The sequence below is a fragment of the Rhinichthys klamathensis genome, unplaced genomic scaffold (genome assembly GCF_029890125.1).
Source record: "Rhinichthys klamathensis goyatoka isolate OS25496 unplaced genomic scaffold, OSU_Roscu_1.1 h1tg000107l_1, whole genome shotgun sequence".
In the NCBI taxonomy this organism is placed as follows: domain Eukaryota; kingdom Metazoa; phylum Chordata; class Actinopteri; order Cypriniformes; family Leuciscidae; genus Rhinichthys; species Rhinichthys klamathensis.
Genome location: NW_026606645.1, coordinates 288,488 through 315,684, shown reverse-complemented (window position 1 = coordinate 315,684; position 27,197 = coordinate 288,488). Strand labels below are relative to the sequence as shown.

The 27,197-nt window shown below is 38.2% G+C and overlaps 1 protein-coding gene across 5 annotated transcripts in view; it reads left to right on the top strand.

The window, feature by feature from the left end:
• LOC130087288 (VPS10 domain-containing receptor SorCS1) overlaps window positions 1–27,197 on the top strand; it is a 226,856-nt gene that overhangs the window by 170,859 nt on the left and 28,800 nt on the right. For all 5 annotated transcript variants that reach the window (XR_008807349.1, XR_008807348.1, XM_056253541.1 and 2 more), the window contains exons 4-12: window positions 2,216–2,374; window positions 5,032–5,105; window positions 10,458–10,522; window positions 11,068–11,186; window positions 12,570–12,659; window positions 15,208–15,387; window positions 17,022–17,168; window positions 18,738–18,840; window positions 25,185–25,261. Coding sequence is in view for 3 of the 5 variants with exons in the window: in XM_056253541.1 (XP_056109516.1) it covers window positions 2,216–2,374; window positions 5,032–5,105; window positions 10,458–10,522; window positions 11,068–11,186; window positions 12,570–12,659; window positions 15,208–15,387; window positions 17,022–17,168; window positions 18,738–18,840; window positions 25,185–25,261 (1,014 nt within the window). In the remaining 2 variants the exon portion in view is untranslated. The remainder of the gene's footprint in view (window positions 1–2,215; window positions 2,375–5,031; window positions 5,106–10,457; window positions 10,523–11,067; window positions 11,187–12,569; window positions 12,660–15,207; window positions 15,388–17,021; window positions 17,169–18,737; window positions 18,841–25,184; window positions 25,262–27,197) is intronic.

Genomic DNA, 27,197 nt, shown 5'->3' with positions numbered 1-27,197 from the left:
TCTGCACGCAGTTCTTGTTTCTTTCAAACATAGACCATGGCAAGTAGACTTTGGGACAAACAAGGAGAACTAAAATGAGGATCAATATCAGCGTGGTGTTTGAGATGCCGAGAGCTCCACGTCCGCGACTAACTTGGACTTGACAGAGCTTCACGAGTCACGACTTGACAGCTTTATTAGACAAGTGAGCAAGTGTACATAAAACAAATCAATGTTATATAACGTTAGCTCAACATGATGAAATGTTAGAATATGGTCAGTATGTTATTCTAATGTTGATCTAGCTTACTGCTAGTTTCGTATAGCAAACGAACTAACACGTAGTATAACATTATAACTTTCAACACACATTTAAATGCCGTTTAGTGTGATAGTGTAACGTTAGACCGAGTGAAGCAGCGCTGCGTTACCTCACAAGTTTAATTCGTCTAATAAACTGACCTGTGTGAGTAATCCAGCACTTGCGGGTAGTTCAGTAGAATTAAATGTCCTTATTCCTTTACATCCGCGGGACTCGCGTGTGATATCTGTCTCTTTAGCAATCACGACCTGCTTCATACCACTGTAATGTTAAAAAACATAAATGTTTGCACTTATCCATAAACATTATAAGATCCATCAGCTTGACAGCAAGTCCCATCATTCAGCTCATCACTGCGTCATAAACCTACGCCTTTGTTATTGTTGGAAACTGCGCCCTCTTGTGGTGAAAAAAAAACCCCTACATATTGTGCCTTTAATAATGCTATTGCCCTGGGGAGATGGGTCAAGAACGCAATTGAAATGGAAACCGACTCTGAGGTGGACACTAATGTTTTATGTGCCAAGGAAGAAACAAGACGGTTCTTGACCAAGTTGCACTGACCCGTATTACATGAGCAAGAGGGCTATTGATCTGTTAATATAATCGAAGCTTGCGTCCATAAAATTGCTATGAGAAGGGTCCATATCCAGCCTGTTTAAGGCTCTACAAACTAATGGAACAGAAAAAAAAGACCCTAAAGCAAATCTCCTGGAGCTCAGACACACACTTACACACACTCCTTAGTCCTTAGACCCTGAAACCTCCAGCTCTGTCAGTGATAAGGTTTTGAAATGGTTCAGCCTTGACGATTTAATTATATTTGAGGCTGATTATATTTATTTATTTATTTTCAAAACTGGCACAAACTTAAGACTGGTGGCACTCTTAAACAGAAAAGAAAAAAAAAGCTCTAGGGAAATTATAGATTTAACAGTATGACTGCGCTTCAGGGTGAGTTAAAGTGTGTGCATGCTGGTGTCGTAATGAATTACTCATTGGAGTGTGTTACAAGATTGACAGCGTTAAAGAGATTTATGCTTGTGATCCACTGCGATTATGATGAGATCAAACCAAGCAAATCAGGGATTGGAAATGAAGATATCACAGTTAACACGAGGCGGTGCTGCCACAACTTTAAAAGTGTTCATTAAGACTTGCAAATTAGGAACACGGTTTGTGAGTTCACCAAATTAATGAGCTTCCTGTCTTGACACAAAAATTGAGATGCAGTATTGATAATGTTTTATTTTATTATTAGAATGTTCCAGGTTCAGTGCGTACATGTTACAAATCTATCAACAGGATTCACTTTCAAATGTATTTATTGTTTTATATCGTATAGGCTATAGAACGGTAACAGTACCATATATAAATCAATTTGAGGCTGCATTGATTAATACAGTAATATTGAGGCTGTGCTGGATCGTGAATAAGTCACGGCTGAAGGGCGTAGTAAGGCACGACGCGAGGCTTATTGCTTTTATAAAAGCAATCAAGTATGCAATTGATGTGCAATTGAGTGGTTGCTAGGGGTGTTGTGTAGTGATACATCCGTTGGGTGAAGCGGTCATCATAGCTGTGTTTTATCCTGAATAAAACACAGCTATTGACCAATCAGAATCAAGGACTGGAAATTACCGTTTTATAAATACTGTATATTGTAGATGTAATATATTGCATAACTGTAATTTGTGACTATTTTTATAATATTTTTAGTTAAACAGAATATGTTTTAATGAGGCAAACATATATGCACTGGTCTTGTTACTGCCATCTCTCACCATTTAACAATGTCTGTTTGTAGACAGAACATCACAGGTGGAGCTCATCACGTCCACTAGCTGAGGCATTTGGTCTCTGAGGGACAGTGAAGGAACTGTAGAGACTAAGAACCTCTTGTCTGTGTTTCAGATCATGTTGCTGACAGATCCAGAGGTGGAAAGCAGTTTGCTCATCAGCTCAGATGAAGGCGCCACCTATCAAAAATACCGTCTCAACTTCTACATCCTCAGCCTGTTGTTCCATCCTGAGCAGGAGGACTGGATCCTTGCTTATGGCCACGACCAGAAGGTGCGCAATCATTTCAGCTAAATAATTCCTGGAAAAAAAATATGGCAAACAGCTTCTAATTATGGGGGATAACATTCAGAAAGGCACTCTTTATGTGGTTCTCTTATCAAGCTGTTTTATTGCCAAATATATAACCAAATTCATGAAAGACAACGGAAAAACACATTTATAGTATTTGCATACTTGATAAACATTCAAGGCACAAACTGCAAAGCAAGACAGTATAGTAATGAAACACATCCGTGAAAACGGATGCCAATCTATATTTGGGAATGAAATATGTCCTCAAAGGGCAGTTATCAATGTGAGAGGAAATACGTCTTAAAGAGACAATTTCAGTGAGCTTAAAGTTGGCAATTAAGGCAATTTATGGATCCCCAGTCGCAAGGAATTACCATTAATTATATGCTTTCGAGCTCATGGTTTAGGGCTAATAAATTATGAAAAAAATGTACTCTTCTGAAAAGATTGTTTAAGCATCATATTTAATCATATCGTAAAATGGTTTAACTATTCAAGATTTGTTTTATTTTTTTTTCCTGATGAATCATTTTAACTCCTCTAATTTTGGATTATATTCATTTCTTAATTGATTTCAGTTTTTTTATACCCCTTGACGTGGATCTAAATTATATCAATGATTAGGATTATGAACACACAATTTAAAAAAAGGTTTTCTTCACCAAATGTATATTCAAATAGAACAATGGGGACAAATATCAGACAAATAACTGTTCACAGTGACATGCAGTATAATCAAATAACATTGATGATAGTTTCAAGTCTCGAGCGATGGTGTTAGACAGCATTGACTTCAATTTTGACAAATCAACATTGACTTCACCCTTGAATGATGGCCACTACGAATGAATTACAATTAAATGAACACAATCAAAACGAATTATCAGCCAATTGAAGGCTAATAGTTGACTGTTTGCACAATGCACATGACTAGCCACGGTTAAAAGCTGCGAAAGCAAACAGCACAAAAAGAAAACACAATCACTAATTAAACCCTATCAAAATCAATAAATGCTTTATTTGTTAGTGTTTACAGAGTTATACCACAGTGTCATTGGCAAAGTTCCTGAGGTTTATTTTAATACAGTAAACACGATAGAGGAAACAAGCTCAAATGAAAAGCTCAGTTGCCTTCATTGGTGAACATATTTCCCTGAAAAAAACCCCCTGCTAGACTAAAACATATAAATTATATACAATATAGGCATACAATATTAGGCTGGGAGACTGTTTTGAACCAGCTAAGACCAGTTAAGGCTAGTTTAAGCTGTTGTTTTCTCTTCGTTTCTGTCTGTTTTGGTTCAGTTTGATCCCGTTTGTGTGTCTAAATTTGACCGAGCTCCATCCTCCCACAGTCAGGTTGTTATATTGGATACAAGATTGTGATATCACAGTTTCCAGCTAATGCAAAAGCAAGTGCTGCATTGGAACCTGTATTTCCAACATTTATTCTGTATTTTCTTGGAAAATCATTCATAATTTCACTTGCTCAGTTTGAGAACCTAGTTAGCTGCCTACGTAGGCAGTATTTTAAGACATCTGTGGTGCGTTCCTGTTGCGAATTCTGTACCAAACAGTAGACAACTTAATTATGCTGCCTTATAAGATATCTTGATTTGGATCTATTTTAAGGCAGCATCACATCCTACTCGGAGAAGACAATTTCATAATGCATTGCAACAATCTGTGAAAATAAAATTGGAAAAGGAATGCAGATTATTAATACACTTTCGTTCAAAATGTTGGGTTCGTAAGATTTTGTGCTTTTTATGCCCATCAAGACTACATTTATTCAATCAAAAATACTGTAAAAATATTATCATTGTGAAATGTCAATTTAAAAGAAAAATTCCCTATTTGAATATATTTTAAAATGTAGTTTATGTCAAGTTTTCAGCATCATTACTCCAGTCTTCAGTGTATGATCCTTCATAAATCATTCTAATATGATGATTTGGTGCACACATGTCTTATTATTATTATTATTATTATTATTATTATTATTATTATTATAAATGTTCAAAACAGTTGTGCTGATTAATATATATATATATATATATTTTTTTTTTGGAAACCATGACACTTTTTTGACATATTTGACATATTTTCCAATTCATATTTTAACAGTTTAGCAATTTAAATGCCTTAACTATCACTTTTGAGCTTTTTAACGCATCTTTGCTGAATAAAAGGATACATTTCTTTAAAAAAAATAGATGAATAAAATACTGACCCCCAAAGTTTTGATAAGTAGTGTATACTGATAGTATCTCATTCAAGAAAAGAGGATTGCTAAAAATATTTTCAACCAATATTTGTGTACAATGTATTTCGATGCATATTGGATTATCATGCCATTAGCTTAGCAACACGCTAATGTCAAAATCGGTAGAAATCAGCATGGAAATCACACTTCCATTTTGTGTAGTGCGTGGAGTTGCTGCTATAGGTTTCATAATAGTGATAATGTGGACTTAGAAGACAGCTGCCTATGTAGACATACGGTTGTTGAACAGAGCTAATGATAAGAATAAAGATTCAACTAAACTTACCTTTCAATGGCAGAATATTCTAAAATCAGAAGTGTCAGAAATGTTCATACAAATACCTTTGCTAACACATTATTTGGTCCTCAGCTCTACAGCTCTGTTGAGTTTGGCCGTCGATGGCAGCTTGTTCACGAGCGGGTGGCGCCCAATCGATTCTACTGGTAAGCTCTCTGTGTGATTCCTTCTGCTGCATGTGGAACATCAATCATTTGAACTCCTGCATTCTGTGGATGATAAAAGAATAAACCAAAGAACACGGATTGTTGTTCAACCCTGATGTGATCTTCTTCCCCACTGTGTTCCATCTCAAGGTTTACGTCCAAACTTTAGAAGTTCTGAATGTTGTCATTAGACCTTGTTGTCACTGAGTCGGATTCTGCATTTGCAATGTTGCAAATGATTTAGTGATTAAGAAAGCTTATTCAACTTGATCAGGGTGGCTAATAGATGTCTAGACTGTGGTGATTAAATAGACCGGTTTAGAAATAAATTCTAAATGTGATTCGATTTTGTGTTTATCTCTGGTCTCAAGTGGACAAGCTGGAATGAACTGAAAAGGGGGCATGGATCAATTGTTTATTTTTTTCTTTCAGACAAGTTTTTTTAATATTAAAAATATAATCTCCACTAAATCTTGAGTACAGGGACAAAAAAAGTGGCTAGCAGTGAAAAATAAATAGATAAATAAATACATTAAATTAAATAATGTACAAAGGAATGAGATTCCAAAATAAAGTCATACCAAATATTTTCACAGCATCTGGCATTCGCATTGATGAGTGAATAAATGAACTAATTTTCATCTATTGAATTAATCTTGTAGAGATTTGAATCTTGCAGAGTTGACAAAATAACTATATTTCCATATCACACATGTATTAAATGTCGTAGCCATTTTTTCTACTTTTGCTAACTAAAGTGCGATCAAGTGTGTGTGCGTGTGTGTGTGTGTTTACGCGTGCATTTTGGGGACAAATGTGTACCCAGAAGTGACCAAAAACCTCCCTTTAGGGACGTCCTCATTTGTAAATATGGTATAAAATAAAGTAATTAAAGGTTTTTCTGAATTGTAAAAATTCAGAAAGTTTTGTGTAAGGGGAGAGAATATACAGTTTTTACAGTATAAAAAAACATTACGTCTATGGAATGTCCCCATTTAGATAGCCAAGAAAACTTGTCTGTGTGTGTGTGTGTGTGTGTGTGCATAAAAATGTGTCAAATGGGTAAATTCAATTAAAAAAACATAAATTAAATGTTAAATTTTTAATAAGAACAAAAATGTGTCAAATGGGTAAATTCAATTTTAAAAAACATAATTAAATGCTACATTTTTTATAACAAAACGTGTGTGTGTGTGTGTGTGTGTGCATAAAAATGTCAAATGGGTAAATTCAATAAATAAATAAAAATATTTGTTCATATCAAATCAATCATTTATTGATTTTTTTTAATTGATTATTGTCTTTTACCTGCCATGTGCCATCCAAATTCAGATCTAGTCATTAAGCAGCAGGGTTTTGTTTTTTAAGGAAATTTTTGTTTCGAATTTTTGCGTAAGCACAGTCAAAGTGGGACAGAGCGAAGACATCAGAGAGTCAGCCTGCAGTACCGTTATTTTTAGTCTGGTAATGATCTACCCTCACACAAGTTCCCCTCAATGAACTCTCACATATAGAGTCTTATTATCTGAAGTGAGATGAGATACATAACCCTTACAAATGGGTAGCTATTGACTATGTGAAATTAGATCGTCCCTTTTGATGAGAGACACCACCGTGGTCACAGCCAGAATATGAGATGATTGAAGGAATGGAGCTTTGAATGGATGAAATGGACTTTTGTATTTGTCAGCGCTTCAAACGGAACTTAGATCCGATGCGGCTTAATGCCCGCATAGATTTCGAGTCTTGGTGGAATTGAACAGGTCAGGAACTCCTTTACTTTCACCTTCACTATTGATCTCAAATCGAAGCCTTTCCTAGCAGTTCCTTGTGGTAGATATTTGAAAATGAAACGTTCTTTTGAGTAAGCAAGGTTGTAAGGTAAATAAATAAAACTGAAGGTACCTAAACAACCTTGGATGAGAATCACGTAAGACAGAATGCTGAAGCACTATAATAAGCCTGAATTAAATATAAAGGGAGCGTGTTTGCATTGAAAAGAACGGCAATGTATTTAAAACAGCATGATGCAATGCCATGTCTGTGCCTTTTTAGGGGACAGCATTTAGGTTCTGGAAGTAAACATCCCATTCATTTTCTCCGTAGGGGGACTGATTTCGAACGATAACTCCTAAACCTTTAAAGACAGACCTACTGTGAGCTGAGGTTGTGAAACAATGCTATATTGAAGCCATCAGCCCACATTATTTCAACTTATTTTTTTAAATAACCATGCTCAACAGCGGAGTTCCTGCTGAAAACTACTTTAACCATGATTCTGCAGAGAAATCTCCTCCAATTATAGAATCGCGACAAATAAATTGCATCAAAAGAACAGTTTAGCACCGACCCACTCCTATGAAGCACTGCGAATGACATAGAGTCAGTTTCACTTAAAAATACTTCATATTTGTATGCATAATATGGATCTTTTTTTTTATTCAGTTGTCTTTCGCATGGGATTATATTTCTTTCCCTCATGAAAGTTGTACATTTCGCCTTTATCGTCCCATTTTCCAATTATTTTGCTGTTGTGATTCACCTCGTAGGTGGCTGTTTGGTTCATTGCTTGTAGCTCTTTTACAAAGACATTTTAAAAATCCCTATGGGAGAAATTAATGGAAACAAAAACCAATACATTCGGAACCAAGGTCGCTAAAAAAATGGGCGGGCACTGAAAGAACATTCCATTCTGATTGGTCAATTGGTCGCGCCATCTAGCAACCTGAAATTAATTTTTCAGTGACGGCCAGGGGCGGACTGGCCATCTGTGTGATCTGGAGAATCACAGAACGGCCGGTACTCCAGGACAGCCGGCGGGCCGGCCCACCACCCGCCACACACGCAGTCACAGAGAGGGAGCGAGCTAGAGACCTTGCGTGTGTGTTAGGGGTGGGAGAAAAAATCGATCCATCGATGCATCGCGATTCTCTCTCCAACGATTCTGGATCGATTCTGAGAATTCCAGAATCGATTCTGAGCTTAGTTTTTAACCAGATGTGCGATGACGTTGAGTTTGCTTTAGAAACACCCGTATTCTGCTTGCTTCCAATTCCTCACACACATACACCACTCGAACCTTCCGTAAAATAATCTTTCATAAAGTTCGGAAAGGTTGAAGCGAATTACAAGGACATTCACAGGCTTCATTGCACGATACGCTGTGAGAGACGCGCGCTTTCTTTGATGTTACACTTGAAGTGTGCTGTCTCGCCCGTCGGTATTTTCCTTACAAATGCTCTACGAAGTCATCATTTATGTGGTTTGGAATGCAGTGGACTTATATATTTAAAATATGAACCTCACTAACAGAAGGCTGCTTTCAATTTCAAATGCTGACGCGCGCTTTGTTTGTGAGACTGCTTGCGCATGCGGCTGTGCGACTCCGTGTAGTGGTTTAATGTACTTGTGCAAAATTAACGTAAACACAGCCAGTTATGTCTTAAGGGATTAAACGGACAGGACACACCGCATTACTTCTTTTATTTCAAAAGAGATGCGTGCGTGAATGCAGCTTAATAGATCATCCGCAGTCTATGATGTCATAGTAAAAAACAACAGTAAAGATGAAGAAAAATCACTCACAGTTCTTGAATGGAAAATGTTCAGATAATCTATAGGCTACTGAAAGCACTTTTTGTTTGTTGTTTGTTATATTTTTCTATGCTCCTCTTTATTATTTGTTATATTAGTTATATTAGTTTAAAATTCTTAACATACAACTGTTTTAATAATAAAAAAAAAATTAGGAATTATTTTTTAAATAGTACTTAATTACTTATGTAAACTAATGAATTAATAAGGGGGGGGTGGGGGGGAGGTAGATAAAGAATCGTTCTGGAATCGGATCGTGACTCCCAGAATCGGATCGGATCGTGAGGTGACCAAAGATGCACCCCTAGTGTGTGTGCTAGTGTGCGCGTGTCTCACAGGATGATGTTAGGAAGTGATATTCAGCTTGCTACATTTTAATGATTACAGTAGTTAAAACAGCTAAACTTCAACATTTTAGCTGTAAAATGCCACAGTAGCTAATAGTAAGAAATATGTTGTGCTTTTACTTTTAAAAATGTTGGTAACGTTACAGTTAATGCTTACAAACTTTGAAGATTTTAAATACAGAAGTTACATTTGTAATGGTGTAGCCTATTTTCATTTAGATGTGGTATTATTATTTGTGCAGTAGCTAAGATTAATTACTGCATAAATTAATTAAGATTATTAAGTAATACATTCATTTTAAGACAGCATGGAATAGATTGTATAATGCTGTTAGCTATAATTTGGATGGTATAGTATCAGCCACAATTAAAGTCTTGTGACACATGCCTGGTGGCAGGCGTTATTGTTGTTGTTGTCGAGTTTCCGCTCGCCGATTGCCTTGGGCCGGGCCTAGACAAAGTCCAGGGCCGTTTTTTAGTCCCAGTCCGTCCCTGGTGACGGCAGCTTGAAACCTATTATGGATTGACGTTCAGAGGAGTTCAGTTCGATTTTTTTGTACATTGCAACAGACTTTTTTTTTTTGTTAGTGGAAACTGTAACATAATATTCAATTAAGATCATTAAATCATTTAAGCTCCAATCAATATTTCATGTCTGTGCATCCATCCATCCATCCATCCGAGTAGCTGCACAATAAATGGGATCTGTACAGTCCGCTCACATTATGTATCATTTTTGCAAATAAACCCATTCAGAGTGAACCTTCACCCTGCATCTTAATAGATTGCCGATCAAACTTGAGCTGAAATTCCGTGAGCAAACGCAACATAACTTTGTCATGAATTTGCTGCTCTGTCTTTAAAATATTAAGGGTGATCCCAGTACATGCCAAGGGATGCTATATTTGTGAAAGCGTCAATACTTCCAATAAGTGTCATGATAAAGTCTTGAGCTAGTCTGCTTCTACCTTTGTAGCTTTCTCACTGGAGCAGTTCTCTCTGATTTTTCAGTCTCGAATAAATATTTCATGCAACAATGATTTTTTTCAACACTAAAAAGAGCGCGAGAGAGATGTGCGCTGCCTGTGGGTGTTCTTGGGAAGCAAATGAAGAAGGGCTTACTTTTAATGATGTCGGGATATGCTTCTCGCTTCTGTCAGAGAGCACAGAAAGATGGAGATGGAAATGGGAGCTTAACAGGACTGGGTGTTCTGATGGTACTTTCCCACCTTAACCCGTATTGCTCCTATGGGAGGCAAACACAGATCTGTTAGCCGACACCAAAAAAAATCCAATGCCCTTATTTTGACCCATCTGTTATTGTATGGAAACACAAAGGATTTTCTTTTTTTGTTTTTTTTTAAAGCCCATTTTAAAAAACTCTGTTTTTTATTTCCTTTGGGCTCTCTAGGTCTAAACTGGGCCTTGATAAAGAGCCGGGCCTGATTCACCTTGAGACCAGCATCTCAGAAACACGTAAGTCTGATGTGCTTTGATTATATTTCAAGAAGCCATACTTCAAACACGGCACAAGGCAACACTTAGAGGGTTCAAAATAAGCTACACGTCAAAATGCAAAATGGACGTTTCTTCACCAGCAAATCGATCTGTCCGTATCTGTCATCCGTAATAAACATGCTGCACAAATTGAGTTTGTCTTTTGTCTGCTGAACCTATATTCCTGTCGATTGTTACGTTTGTCAGTTCTACTGGATATGGTCCCTTAAAATACAGTCAGTCAAGTTGTGTGAGTTTTTTTTTAGATGGTTTGAGGCTAACTCTTTTCCCGCCAGCATCAAAAAAAGTTGCCCGCCACCGCTGCATTTTTAACCATTTTCACAAAGTTTTCATGGCGCCCGAATCTTTTGTTTTATGAATATCTGAACGTCATATATCAAAAGAAAGAGCAGCCTCTGCTTTTAAACAAAATAACATCCTCTCATAGTGTCCTATCACTTGGTTTATGGCAAGAGGGAAACACAGTATACCTTCATCTCTTTCTGCCATTTGTCCTGTTGCAGAGGCTCTGTATGTCACATGTAAACTTCAGAACTGCACAGATGCCAACAAGGGCAAACCTTTTCCTGGATACATTGACCCCAACTCCCTGGTGGTCCAAGATGAGTATGTGTTTGTCCAGGTGAGTAATGTATAGAGGGAGTACCTTTGACTAGTGCTAGATAATGGATTGAAGTTTAATGCATGCTGTGTGCGTGGCGTAATGTATGGAAGCTTGTTTCCTCCACAGAATAAAAAAAAAAAAAATAGGTAAAAATAGACGACATTTTATCTCACAATTCTGACTTTTTCCACAATTGCAAGTTTATATCTCACAATTCAGACTTTTTAACTAGTAATTGTGAGTTTCAATTCTGAGTAAAAGCTAGAATTGCTAGTTATATAACTGTAAAATATTATATGATCAATACCTTATGACAACATGTTTTTACATTTGCTTTATCTCATTAAAATAAGTAAACCTTTTTTATGTTATACAAGATTCAACTCATTTTTTATGTCAGTTTAATGAATTTTAAGTTGTAATGACTTAAACATCCAAGTTAATTGTACTTAAAATTTAAGGCAGCAACTTTTTTTTACAGTGTACTCCCAATTGAAAGAAGTAAAGACTGTATTGTGAGATATGAACTTGCAATTGTGAGATATACTCAGAATCGTGAGAAATAAAGTCCGAATTTTGAGATATAAATTAGTTAATTGAAACGTTTTTTTTCTAGCGATTGCGAGTTATAAAGTCTGAATTGTGAGATATAAACTCACAATTGAGAGATAAAAAGTCAGAATTGTGAGATAAAAAGACGCAATTACCTTATTTTTTATTCCGTGGCAGAGCAAGTTACATATTAATGCACTTGGGTATGGCTGTAGCAATAAATATTTTCTTTCAATATTGCATTGATATTTATATATCAATATTTTTGCATTTCCTACAGTTCAATTACACTTATTCAATTATTCAACAATGTTTACCTACATCCTTACCTTTTAATTTAAGCATAAATGTGATATTTTCAAGCAAAATTCTCTTTTATTTTAGTCAGCTACCTTTATTAAATGACCTTCAGTTATACGTTTGCACTTTTCCAAATGACTTCATAAGACTGTTTTTTTTCTTTGGTGCTTGATTGACGGTCGTTCACTGCCATCAGGACGAATGCAATGTTGATACGTAACATTTTAGCTACCTTTTAAATATTTCGGTTTTAAGCACTTAATCTCAATGGCACTTAATCGTAATACCAGGTGTAAACATGGTTTATGGTCATTGCGGAACATTGAAGCAAAAATAGAAACTAATCCTCCAAAAAACAGTGTCATGCATTTGGCACAGTTTCAACTCATCTAATCATGTAATTAGATCAAATCTTCTTATGATTGAACTGTGGCAACATATCGCCGACAGCCAGCCCTAATATGTGACCAATATCTGGTGGCACTCGAAATGTTACTTCTTTCTAACCTGTCCTTGTCCTGTCTGTTTGTGATCCCTCCATTACCCAAGGTGTCAACCGGTGGTCGGCCAATCTACTATGTGTCATCCAGGCGAGATGTGTTTACACCCATGAAGCTTCCCAAATACACCCTTCCAAAGGTAGGGTTACTCATTCACACTTGCTCGACACGAAGTCGGAATCTGCCACACCGTGACAGAGTAAACAAACATAGCTATTTCAGACCCAGATCATCATGTCCCTCGATGTTAGCCTTTGAAGCTTCAAACCTTTACAAAATTTGATTTTTTTTTTTTTCTGGCATCTGGCAGGCTTTTACTTCTGAGCGAGTGAATTCAGGGACGCAGATGCTACCGCGGTCCCTCGCCTCTCAGGATGTTGTGTTATTATTCAAAGCTTAAAATCTGCTGCGCTCACATGACAATTAAACATGTTTTATTCAATCAAGCTCTCGGCGCTCCTTAAAGCACACACCCAGCAACCCTTGCGCAGTCTGGGGTAGATGAAATTCGCAAACTGCCAGCATGTGGTTTTGTTGCATTTGCCCAACTGACAAGCTCAATTTAAGGCTAATAAGAATATTTGCCGTACGCCGGAGCTTTGAGCAAAACAAGACAGGTGAGAGTTGGGTCTGATACTGATTATTAATCGGATTCAGCTCAGTGGGGTGAAACCACCAATGCACTCCAGCTGTCCCCTGCCATCCCGGCAATAACATTCATATTCAATCTAACTTGATTAGAGGCAAAAATCACATTAAAGGTTAAAGTCATCCTCCTTTGATGAATGTAAATAAGAAAGGTAAAGTGTTTTGAACATTAAAATGAACTTTGGAGGCCTACATTTTCTTTCTGAAGAAGAAAAAGACAAAGCGGATTTGTTAAATCATCTGAATTGCTCAGTCATAGACTTCATTGGGAAACATAGTGAATAAAATCCAACTGAATTTTATTGACTTCAATTTTTAGTTGTAAACAGAGATATCAGCTAGATAGAAAAGAAATATTACTACACAACAGCACATTACCATAAATGTATATGTATATATACCATTTAGTTCAGTTGGACAACAGACAATAGAATTATAAACTGAAAGCGTTTGCTCTGCTCCATCTGTTTGTTTTATACAATTCAATGATTTTATTTTGGTCTGGTTAATTTCAAGGCATATGTTTGTATATAGTTATTTGAATCTGTGATAAATGTTTCTGACACAGCTGAAACGTATAATAAAATGTTGATAAAAAAAAAAAGATTTCACTTATCACGTGACGAGAGTAAAGAGAGATGACTGACAAGACGATGGCGGAGGATTTGGCGTGCAACAGATCCTGAGCGTCAATGATAATCCAAACCTGCACACCAAATCATAAATATATGGATAGCCAAACAGGCCATATTTCGCCATTAACCAAACGCTTGGTTGGTCCAGAAAATGGCGGGTTTTACGGCATTTTAGACGAAAAATGTTCTGTAGTACAAGCGTGAATTACGCTCTTTTCACCACAGAACCTGCAGTAATATCGTATTTTATATATGTTTGGCTATCCGTTAGCCTGGGAAAACCCAGACAACCTCCGGCAAATTTAGATTTGCTCTGAAAGCTAGTCTGGCAAAGAGCTCATTCAAACCCATTTCCAATCCGTCGAAATCGAGGCACCAATCAGAAACGTTGGGGCGGGCTTTACACGATGACGACAGCGCTGGGATTTTGAAGCAGATTTTGTAGCCTACATTACAAAGATGGATGCCGCCGTCGAACATCACTCGTTCGAATCAGCTATCGCGTGTGTTTTAACCGATTTGAACGTTTCCTTTTTGTTAAAAACCGAGCAAAGAACAACACTCGGAGATGTTTCTCCTCCGCTCTGCATACGTCATCTCCTTCATCGCTCTGATTGGGTTTAGGTCTATCCGCGACGTCTGTTGGTGACGCCCCTCTGGAAATGATTTGTCTATGACGCTTTGCCAGACCATAACTCAGTTACAACTGACGAATGGTCTGGTTTTAACCAGGGTAGCTATCCATACAAATGCACGCGAGAAATCCAAACAGTAGGAAATCTACAAATGCCTGCGTGATCGCGAATTCGTAAAAGCAAATTCAATACCCAGCATATTGATAGCGTAATACAGGTGTTGTCGCAAGTTTATATACCGTTGTGAAAAATTCCTCACTGTGACATCCATAGTTCAGAGTTAAAAAGTATGTCTCAGAAACATGTTAATATTGTGATAAGTAATTAATTGGTATTACTTTATAATGTGTCATAGTTGAATGAGGCAATTAATGAGGCTAATCTCATTCAGTAATTATTGATTAAGGATCTTAGTCATAAATTTGCTGTTGCTTACTGATTAGTTAAGCTTGTTTTCATATTGGTTGATAGTAGTAGCTGAAGTGTCGATGTAGTCATTTGTACTGCATTACTTCCTGACCATCATTCTAAAGTGTTACCCAAATTATTATACAAAACTGAAGTCATGCAGCTACACTGGGCCAAATGTGATCCACAACCTAGTGCATCATTTATAACCTACTATTAAAAAACGTTCCATGTCAGATTTATTGACTTTTTTTTATTGACATGTATTTAAATATTTGAATTGCAGCAGAGGCCACACATTCTTTCGTCCAATAAACCACTGAGATCTGTCTTATGAAACGTCTTTTCCTTTTCCCCCCAGGATCTGCACGTGATCAGTACAGATGAGAACCGGGTCGTGGCGGCGGTTCAAGAGTGGAACCAGAATGACACTTACAACCTGTATGTGTCAGAGTCCGGAGGCATTTACTACACACTGGCTTTGGAGAACGTCATGAGCAGCATGGGTCCAGAGGGAAATGTCATGATAGATCTATACGAGGTACCTCTCTAAAACAGAACGGCGTCATTTAGTTGGTTTCCACACTGCACAGATGTATGCTGATTCAATATCACTGCTTCGTGTTCAAATTTCCCTGGATATTAAAAGCGCGAGCAAATTGGATACACTAATTAATGCTAATTGATTGTAGTGATAATTGATTTAATAGCAGCGCTAATTAATTTAGGCATCGACATAATTATCAGTGGATTATCTAAACAAGGAGCAGTTAGGAACCTTGAAATATATCAGTATGCTGTCTATATGGATCTAAAATAGGCGAAATCCATTGACGTGTTAATTTCATAACATATTTTGTACCATATGAATGTGCCATATTAAACTGTCGTTAAAGATAATCAAATAACAAATGAAACAGAGAACATTACTCACTGCTCTTGACTGAATCATTTTTGTAGCTTTAATAAGATTAATCTATATTTAATTTATAATTTATGCAGTGCAGACTGTTTGATAACTTTATTCAATTTCTGTATATTTCCTACCTGTTGATTGATCACGATTAATCAGAGAAAAAATGTGATTAATCTAGTTAATTTTTTTAATCGATTGATAGCACTAATATGTATGTATATGCATATCTTCCAGTTTATATATAAATGTATATCACTGAATTACTATATCACAAATACCAGAAAACATATTTGAAATCTTAATTTGCTGTTTCTAACACATTTCTAACTATCCAATTTTACTCCGATTTCAAACCACATTTGGGTTTGTGTTTATTTGTTTGTAATTATTCGATACGTTTTTGTTCTGTTCAGACTACAAACAACTAAATGGATTAGGCAACAACAAATATTTTGCAGCCTGTCTGAACAAAACCTGTTTCCAATTCTAAATCTACTCTTGCTTGACTTTTGTTTTCAAACTCTGCTCAGTGTCTTTGCAAATACTTGTATGCTACATGATATCTTGCAGTTTGAGAGCATGTAGGGCTTTGGAGTGTTCTTAAGTTCACAAATTTTTATAGTTCTGCAATTGGGTCTGATAGGTGATTGGGGTTTGGGTGTAGACCGCTCGTCTCTTTGAAGAATGCGCCATCAGGTCTCTATGCACCTCTAGATGGAACGGCGCATTGCAACAGAGGCCAGCAGGTGTCAAGCTATCTCCTGATCAAATAATTAAACTGTTGATGATAGCAACCCCCATAAAATCACATTTGGCCCTTGTATAGGCTGAAGAGTCCGGTGACTTGATTGAGGTCGCCACCTCCATGTAACATATGCTAAAATCTCAGCCGTCGGCGAGATTGAAATATTCGTCAATTATTGAATAGAGAGTGTCCTCCGAGTCCCATCCCGGGCTGCCTCTTCTCCTCTCTAGTGCTTCCTGGCCCTGAAGAGATGTCACTTCTGTTCAGGATGGACATGGATTACCTTCTCATTCCCTTACATACTCTCATTCCACTCCAATAGATATATTTTACAAGGAACAGCGCTTTTTAGAAGTTCTCTTGGCTGGGTGTAGTGCCCCGCAGGGACACTAAGTAATAAAAGCATCATAGGCTTGTTTACCTATAGGTGGAAATATTGAAATGGTGTAACTTTACAGATATGATTATTAGTGGTGCATCTCTTCCTCATTATCTTACTTGTTCCCATCCCTAGGTGGCAGGGATAAAAGGCATGTTCCTGGCCAATAAGAAGATAAATAATGAGGTGAAGACACACATAACCTATAATAAAGGCCGAGACTGGAGGCTCCTGCAGGCTCCCTCAGCTGATCTCAGAGGGAACCGAATCCATTGCATACTGGTGAGTGGAAGTGTGGGAAAACAGAAAGCAAGAGATTTGTCCAAATTTTACATTCATAGATGAGCTTTATGAGGTCATTGCTCTTTCCAACACCCAACTTATCAGATTTTATCTTTTGAAACATTAAACAAGGCTGGGTGTTTCTTCAACTGCAGGCACTTTGGGTTGATTCTAATTAAAACTAACAGATTTACATTTTTTCCCCTTTTGTTTTATGAATATCACATTGGATCTGTCTTTGAATTAATTTTTTTATCACATCACCTTCATTATTTATTATTTTTTCTTCTTCTTTTCAAATGCTGCTTGTTTTATTGCCTCTTTGTTCCAGACCCAGACTTTCAATCTTAAAATATGAAAATCAATCATAAAATATTAATCATTTTTATGACTATGATAATAGGAAGAACGAGTTTAAAAATAAAACCTATTTCAATATTGTGTGAAAATTGTTTATTAGACAAATTCAAATCCTAAAAAAATATGTCTATCATTTCACATCACATCCAACAATTTTGGCCCTAATTTAAAAAAAAAAAATTTTTTATGATTATTGTATTTTGTTACCAACGAGAGTGTCAATGAAGGAGCATACTTGAAATATGCGATGTGGGGGGAAAGCAGACAAATCAAGATAAATAGCCTATCACTTGTGAACAGAATATTTTATTGTGTGTCATCTCCAATCAAGTTCCAATTTTGTCAAATTATGTATAAGGTGTGAAAATGTTGTTTAGTTTTATAGATAAAATGTTAGCTATGAAATTAGCCTTTGAAAGAGGCTCACACATTGCGTTCCCAGAGAACGTTATAAGCAACCCAAACATTTAGCAAATGCAGAGAAGGATTTTTATTGACCATATAATGTTTTACAGTGTAGTAAAATGTTTGAAAAATGTGTCTTAAAATAATTGATTTTTTAAAGGTCTATACAGAGCCAAAAGTGTTGTTGAAGAAACACTCAGCTAGATATGGTCATAATTGATCATATTTTGCACAATATCTTCATCACATTAAAAAACAAAACAATATGCAAACAGAATGTGTATTCCTGTGGATATGGGCATTTGGAATAGGTCTACGTAATGAGTGCTGCTTGTCATCGCAAATGACAAGACATATATTTCATTCCGTGGAGATGTTATCCATCCCCTGTGAATGCCATCTACAACCCCCCAAAAATGCAAACAAAAATAATTACCCTTTGATAAACTCAACTAATTAATGGTCCCGCTTGTGCCCATGCCTTCACCATCCATTAGAGCTATTTGTTAGAAAATGTCAAAGTTTTAATAAACCCCTAAACAACCCTTGCAACATGTGCTTACCATTGGCATTTCCAGACTTATAATGAGAATTGTGTCACTAAAGGTTATTCCAATCAAAATTAATGTTTGGAGGGAAAAAAAGTCACAAGCCTTTGCTGTTATGGGATTTTTTTTTTTAATGGGATTTTATTCGAGCCCAAGCACAATGACAGTTTAGTTGAGGCCACACACTGGGGTTTTATCGATTTAGAGAGCCTGTTGGATCTGGATGATTTTTTTTGTGTGTGTGTGTTTCTTCTAGCCGTACTGTTCCCTGCATCTTCACCTGCACGTATCAGCAAACCCGTACACATCTGGAAATATAGCCAGCAGAGAGTCAGCTCCTGGAATCATAGTGGCATCAGGTGAGTTTGGGTGAAAGGAATGATTCTGTAGTTTAAAGAGAAATTTTCCTTGAAACTAAATATTTTTCACTAAAATCATTATCGTTACTACGGCAAAAACATTATAGATGGGATAATGCAGAGTGATCTCATTTCAAACATAAAGTGTACTGTATATGTACCCTACCGTTCAAAAGTTTGGGGTCATATTTCTCAAAATTGTGACATTTCTCAGAATTGCGAGTTTATATCTCACAATTCTGAGAAAGTCAAAATTGCGACTTTATGGGCCCTATCATACACCCGGCGCAATGCAGCACCAAGTGTGTTTTGCTAGTTTCAGCCTGACGCAGATATAATTTTCACGTCCTGCGCCACGTTGTTTAAAGTTCAAATGCATTTGTGCCTATTTGTGCCCCCATGGGCTGCTGGTCTGAAAACGAGGTGTGTTCAGGCACATTGTTGGTGCGTTGCTATTTTGAGGTAACAGAAATAGACTGCGCCATTGACCAACAAAAACCTTGTCTAAAGTCAATGCCGCAATATTTTGTTTGTTAATTAAAGAGCGCGTTAGTAATATGAGTCTATAGGCGGGTGCACAACGCGCGTACACTGCTTATTACACACACAGGTGCAGCAGCACACAAACTAGCCAAATATTAAAAATAAAAGGATTACAATGTAAAAGATTAATATTGTGTGTACATAAAGATATGTGGAATCCAGCTTGTCCCGTTGATGGTCTGCTTGTGCGCTTTAACCTTGCGCACGAGCAGATCCGTTTCCTCTCTGGAGAAGCATTCAGTTTTTTCCGCTTGCAAATTCCGCCATGTAAATAGCGAATCCGCCATGGCACGAGCGCAACTGGCTTTTAAAGGGGAACTTGGCAACTATTTCAACTTAATAAAACCGTTTAGAAATCATTTGGATGGTTAAATAACCTGTTCTGGTGAAAATGTCAGAACCCAGTGTTCCCAGGCGGAAAACCAACCTTGCAACATGGGGACTAACGTCCTGGTAAGTTGGAAATAGGAAGTCTCGTGAGAAGCGAGAACGAGCGAGAAACACGAACTGCTTGATGGCAATTCGACATAATTCTATGATATTGTGTATGATGTATTATCCACCTCGGTAACATAGCTCCACACGATAAAGTTGGCCTCCGATAATAACAAATGCACATGAGCAGCGGTAGAAAGGGGGAGGAGGGTACCGCAAGTGAGGTTTTTTTACGACAGTGTTGTGAAATATACGCCCCACAGCTGTAGGGGGAGCTCGATGAGAAAATATGCGACAACAAAAGTAAAAATCAGCGAAGAAATGGCTAGAGTTGCCACGTTCCCCTTTAAAGGGATTGGGAGATGGGACTCCTGTTGGTTTATTTCACGTTATGCCCAAAACACACCCGTTACTCATTAAGAGAATAGGGACAACCCTTTTAGACCATGCGCCGGGTGCACCAACCATTTTTCCCGTCGTTAAACTAGCAAAAGTGGTTCCCTTTCAGTTCGGTCACGTTCAACGTAGTCGGACGTACTGTACTGATTGGGTTCGTTTTGAGAGACCAATCTACTTCGAGTGTAATAAACATGCCAGGCATGCGATAATTGCATCAGCTGCGCGAGCATATGAGCAGCAGGTGCGTCGCATCTTTGCTTTTCGCTTCGGAGCCGAGCAGTTGTACTGTTCCTGCTCTCCAATCTTATCTGAGAGTGTTTTAACTTCAAAAAAGAAGAAAACGAGTCTGCTTCTTCAGTGGAACGTCTCTTCAAAGCTGCTGGTGTTGGATTAAACAGCGAAAGACAGCACTGGCTGCGATCTCACATAGAGCAAAACAGCTGTATTCACAGCTTGAACGTTGCGCCTTCGCCTTCATTGAGAATTTGAGTGCTCACATCAGACTTGCACTATCGTCCTGTTTGTGGAGCCGCGACCATGACCCTGTACGCTCGGCACCAGAGAGAGCAGTTTCCTGAAAGAGCATACATGGTTTGACGCTGCGTCTTTTTCAAGATGTCATAAAAACCGTGTGTTTCTGGATGCGGCCGTTTCCTATACTCATTTGACGGCCACGATCACTGTTTTACATGCCTGGGCTTAAAGCATGATGAGACTGTGTTCGTGGGTGGTTCATGTTCTCTCATGAGAGCATGACCACGTCGGCAAGTTGTTCGTCTCACCTTTCTCGTAAAGGCTTTAGCCGCTCAGCTCAGCTCCTGTGCCGTCGAACTGCCGGCTGACAGTGCGGGTTGTCACGGCATCCCAGCACATGTCGTTTAGCGCTCTAGATGCGCGGTCGAGACTCAAGTGCCTCAAACGAAGTGGAGTCCCCTCATCTATACCCCAATCTAGTTCCTCTTCTGGTGCACCAGATAAGGGCTACTTCGCCAAATAGACAGGGTGACCTGAGGATTACAGTGAGGGCTTCCCCACCCGATAACCAATCCCTGTGGGCCCCTCACTCCTCTATCGCTCTATCGTATCGCAAACATGCTGAGACTTTTAAATGCTTCAAAGTTATGTTCTCTCATGAGAGCATGACCACGTCGGCACGTTGTTCGACTTGCCTTTCGCATAAGGGCTTGAGCGTTCAGAGTGCCGTGTGCCGCTGAGTTTGATGGCCACGTTCACTCTCACATGCCCGGCAGCTTCCGGATGGGATTGCTGGTCCTTCTCATGAGGGACATAGCATTTCATTCGGGACTCCAGGGGAGGGATCAGATGTCGATCGCTGCATCGGAGAGAGGGCTGTTATGCTCTGGAAATGAAGATGATGCTGAGCTTCCCACTATAATGGTGTGTGTGCTCATGCTGAATTGGATTCAGATTTGACAGCCATGCTTTCCCGGGCTACTCTGGGGGCGCAGTGCGACGCGTAATCGTCTTGCCCCGCCCCTGTGCCTGCCCGGATGTGTGTCAAAAACTTTGACAGTATGGAAGCATATTGGCGCCAATATGGCAAGCCAATCATGGCAAAATCTGCAGGAAAAGTTTTTCCTCTCTCACTACCTTCGAGGATGGGGCGGCTGTGCTACTGCAGACCGCCTCTTCCCTGCATGTGATGACCACCCTGCAAGTACAGTGGAAGGCCAAAACACTCATAATGCACGAGAGTAGTTTTCGGGGTTGAGCTGTGCATGGTGACTAACCATGATTAAAGTCACAGCGCTGCCCCTCGGCCAGACGATGTCCACCCCGGTGGTCCAGGAGCGCCCCCTGGCTAAACCTTGCAGAGGTGCGAGATATCACCAAATTTCGCTTTCTCGATGCTCCCATCTCAGGAGGTGGCCTTTTTCGGTGACACTGTTGGAGACTGTGCCCAGCGGTTCTCCACAGTTCGGAATAGAGCTTGGATTCTCTGCCCGATATTTCCCGACACTATCCTCGGGCCAGGTCGGGCCGGGCCCTTGATCTAGAGACGTGCACTCCCAACGCAATAGAGTGCGGCACGGGACTAGATTTGATGGCCAAGTGCGAGCGTGGGCGGGAATGCACTCACTCTGTGTGTGCGGGTTGCGGGAGAATAAAACGATTCGTGGGACTCCCGCAAACTAGAATGAATTTAAAATAATAAAATATATATGAATAAAACATTAAAACTAATAGATTTTTATTCATCTGTTGCAGAAAAGCAACAAGAACAACTAAAACAAAATAGAAACGATTTACAGGCCAGAGTTTCTATTCATAACATGTTTGCAGCATTGAGCGATGTAGCCAATCACAGACATATGTGTTGATTTCTTGAACGCAATGGCCAATCAGAAGCATTTAAGATAGACTCCCCTCACCGCTCAAAACGGACTTTTTGTTTAGTGCTGAATTCTCTATGCTGGCAAATCCTCTATAACAAACAAAGTGTGGATATTATGAAAGTTTCATTGTGCAGTCAGCTTCATTGATAATAACAGAGATGTGTGAGATTGCGATGAACTGTCAGCTTTTTAGGAATTATTAAGGGAGTGCACTTTGCGCGCATTCAGTCATACCAAACCATGCACGCAGTAGCCTGCTTGCTTTTATGTTAAATTAACAGTGGTTTGTGTGTTAATGCTTTAATTACAAATAATTTATCAGGAGCATTTATGCTGATGTGTATGGTGGCGACACGTAGGCAAACTTGAAAGTATTTAGAGGTACAGAAAAAAAGTCTATGTGCGGGCGGGAGCGGGACAAAACATAAATGTTGCGGGCGGGAGAAAGTAACATAGAAAGTTGAGAACGTCAGTTATAACGACCCACGTATTAAAAAAATGGTCGTTCCCTGAAGGAGGGAACTGAGACGTAGTCCCGTCGCCACTATTGCTGGACCACCGCTGACTCCGGGCTCCGCTCGGCTCCTCAGCGCAAAAACAAATATGCGACGCACCTGCTGCTTATTATATGGTCGCGCTGCGAGGCAGAGCAGCTGATGCAATTATCGCATGGCAATGTGCATTGGCTCGTTTTATTACACTCAAAGTAGATTGGTCTCTCAAAGCAATCCCAATCAGTACGGTACGTCCGACTACGTCTCCGTTCCCTCGTTCAGGGAACGAGGTTTACATACGTAACCGAGACGATTCGGACACGCCATAATTGCGGCATTTCTCAGAATTGCAACTTTATATCTCACAATTTGAACTTTATAACTCACAATTGCGAGTTTATATCTCACAATTAGGAGAAAGTCTAAATTGTGACTTTATATCTCAAAATTCTGACTTTATTTCCCAGAATTGCAACTTTATACAATTCAGACTTTTGTATCTCACAAAAAAAAGTAAAAAATGCGACTTTATATCTCAAAATTCTGACTATTTCTCAGAATTGTGACTATATATCTCACATTGGACTTTTATATATCAGAATTATATATCAGAATTCAGACTTTATAACTCGCAATTCTGAGAAAAAAGTCAGAGTGGTCCCACTGCAAAGCAAAAAATGCACAATTACCTTTTACATCTTTTACTCTCTGGCGGAAACCAGTTTCCATACTTTTAATATATGTAAAACTTATGTCAAATTTAATACTCAAGTCAGAGTCCTATAGCAGACTTCTCCCCATATCTGAGTATGCATACGTTCAATATATCTTTACACATCTTTCTCTTATGTTGTTTAATTTCTTTCTTTTTTGTTTTCGATGAAAGTGGTGGCTTTACCACTGTTCTAGTCTATGTAGTGATAATAACTGTAGTAAGTATGTGAAACCTTAGTTATAAAGCTAAGAAGCATTTAAAAGTTGAAAAGACACATTTTTTTAAAAAAAAAAAAAGAAAGAAAAGATTATTAAAACTGAATGCTCAAGGAGTATTTGTATTTTTGTTTTGGTTACAGACAGGTAGAAAAAAAATCTGTTTAGTTTTCAGGTCCTGGAAAACGAAATACTTTTTTTTTAAAAGTGTGTAGTTCTCGTATTCTTTCTTAAATCCCTGACATGCGAAGCATATTAAAATTCCTTTCATCTTGAGCGCTTATGACACTGTTACTGTTGAATATGTTCATTTTGCGCTTGTGGAGCACAGGCATCTGTATATGGACTATAAACAAGATTAGTGTCGTGCTAGCATAAACAAATGGAAATGCTAAGGCCTACTCTTGAGATTAGCAGCAGAGAGTCTTTAGAGTGTTCTTATTATTCTCTCTCCATCATCTTCTGCTTTCACAACCAACTAACTCTTCCACCACTCAAACTTCAAATGTTTATTTTATAAGATTGAAGGCTCTTGTCACTTTTTCATTTTACTCCTTCAGGCTTGTGTCTTCCGCGACGTTTGTCGACTATATTGGCCTTAAGATGAACGCAGATGAAATATAAATGTCTTGGCACTGTAACTATCTGGATAAGTAATCCTAGGAGGAGGCCGACTATTAGATATTAGGCTCTAAATTGACATTTAGTTGATTGATTTGATCGTATAAGCGTTGTGGGGATGGCACAGACTTTCCTGAGTTTTTAGCTTATTAGATATAGAGGTTTTCCAGAACTCCTAGTTAGTTCTCAAAGTATCAGACGGCCAGACTCTTTGATTTTATTACACATGATGTATTTTCTGCTGTAAGAATCTGTCTGTCTGTATGTCCGTCCGTCCGTCATACATTTTCAAACCTTAAAACCAATACTGTCAATATCAGCAACAAATTTGGAAAGGTAGTCATTGTGGGTTTTCTCACAAAAAAAGAGAAAGTTTTGACAAAATACTTATGGCACTTGCAAGCTTTTGGAATGAAGTACATATGACTTTAGTTTAGCAAAAGAGGCACAATCTACTCAATCTTCATATCCACATACCTTCATATCTTCATACATAGCTTTAGTTATCAACTCTCTATCTGCTTCGGTAAGCATGACCGTAATTGTTCTGCTCTTCTTTCCATAGGTTCAATTGGCGCGGAGTTAACGAGCAGCAACGTTAGCATGTTCATCACACCCGACGCTGGAAACACGTGGCGGCAGGTGACTCTGACCGTGGGCCGTTTAATTTCAGCACTGATGCATATCTTTGAGCGGATAAATCTGTGTGCCACGTTTCAGAGCCGATAATCAAATGACACCTTCAGAGAAAACTAAATTCAATGACATATATGATGCCCGTGGGTGCATGTTTGATGATGCGATTTAAATTTATGGGGCCAGCTGTCTAATTAAAAATGGAGAGCTCAAATAATTAAGAGAAAATTGATGTGGCAAAAAAGTTAAAGCATGCTGGGTAGGGCATGGGTTTGATGTCATATATCTTGTCAGTAAGCATTACAATCACTGGGATTTGAGAAATAGCATCATTTCAAGGACAGCAGACCTGTGGTTGCCAGCTTTCATATAATCAAATTGAAAGCCCTCCCAAGAAGAGTGAAGGAGATTAAATATTGTCGTAGCTCAGCCAAAATCTGACATTATGAATGAAAATAACACGGGAACATATTTAACAATGCCCTGAGACACATACCTATATGCAGAAGTGTTTTGTTTGTTTATTTAAATTTAGCGGTTCGCTAAACCAGCGAACTCACAATGATTTAGGAAATATGCAGTCCTTATTTATTATAGATTTATGTTGATCAGGGCAACTGGAGTCAGCTGCGTTTCTCAGTTATAATCACTCCAGTGTGGCTTGTAGCTTGGTTGACCTAACTTTTCCAGTGAGTTCACTGCCAAATGAAAACAAAGTAAACCCCACACAGTATCCCGCTAACATAAACACTAGCCTCGCGATTAGCCTGTGAAGTACTTAAGCCAATCAGATGCAGTTTTTCTCCTCTTAAACGGACTAGCGCATGCTAAATGCTTGAAGCCCTAAGGCCTAAACTCAACGGGAATTCATTTCAGCAAGAATTCACTGCACATACAGGGAAGTTATCGCTGCTCTGGGGCAAACAAATGGAAATTACTAATGAGGGCTTCAATTTTCAGTTCAACTCTGCAGTAGGTCAGCCTAGCATCTGGCAGGATTTTTTGCTCTGTAAGGCAATTACTTGTTTTGCACATGTTTGCAACCACTAGCAATTCTGTAATGGTGACTGGAGGCGATCATTTGTTTTAGGCATTTTTTGGAGCTCTGTATTTTTTAAAAAGTATATTTTTAGTCTAAGTATATTATAAAGTATATATACAACAACAAGAAGATTATCAAAAAGGAATCAAACAGAATGGAACTAGCTTTTGCATTAGATGAGGGTGCACTACAAGAGGGTGAAGTTTTAGATGATCAATTACCAGTTCATGTAATTTTATCGAATAGGACAATGCTTTAAATGAGGAAAAACAAACTAATACCATAACACATAGTTATCAGATTGCTAATACTTTCTAATCAACCAATCAATCAATCAATCAATCAATCAATCAATCAAATCAATGAATGGAACATGTTATTAAGGGCTCAGAAAAAAACTATAAATGTATTATAAGTGTGTGTGTGTGTGTGTGTGTGTGTGTGTGTGTGTGTGTGTGTGTGTGTGTGTGTGTGTGTGTGTGTGTGTGTGTGTGTGTGTGTGTGTGTGTGTGTGTGTGTGTGTGTGTGTGTGTGTGTGTGTGTTATAATTGTTTAATATTTTAATTAAAGAAAAAAACATGAAGAAACACCTGGAATAAATGATTTATTATTTATGAATTAATTGCCTGTTTTTCATTTTACAAGTTTGCATGCTGGTGATATGATAAACATGGCAACATATTCTCAAACCAAAGTATCACCATTATTTAAAACGTACCCCTGTTTACATTGTATACATTTTTATAATTTATGCAATCCTTCAGTATGTAATGGGCATATCAAAATGAACAGAACAGCATACTATTTATAAATGTATTTATTTACTTATTTATTCTTTATTTATTTTCTTTGGACATCTAGGGCACAAACACACATACGTGCACTTTGTTTTCAAAATGT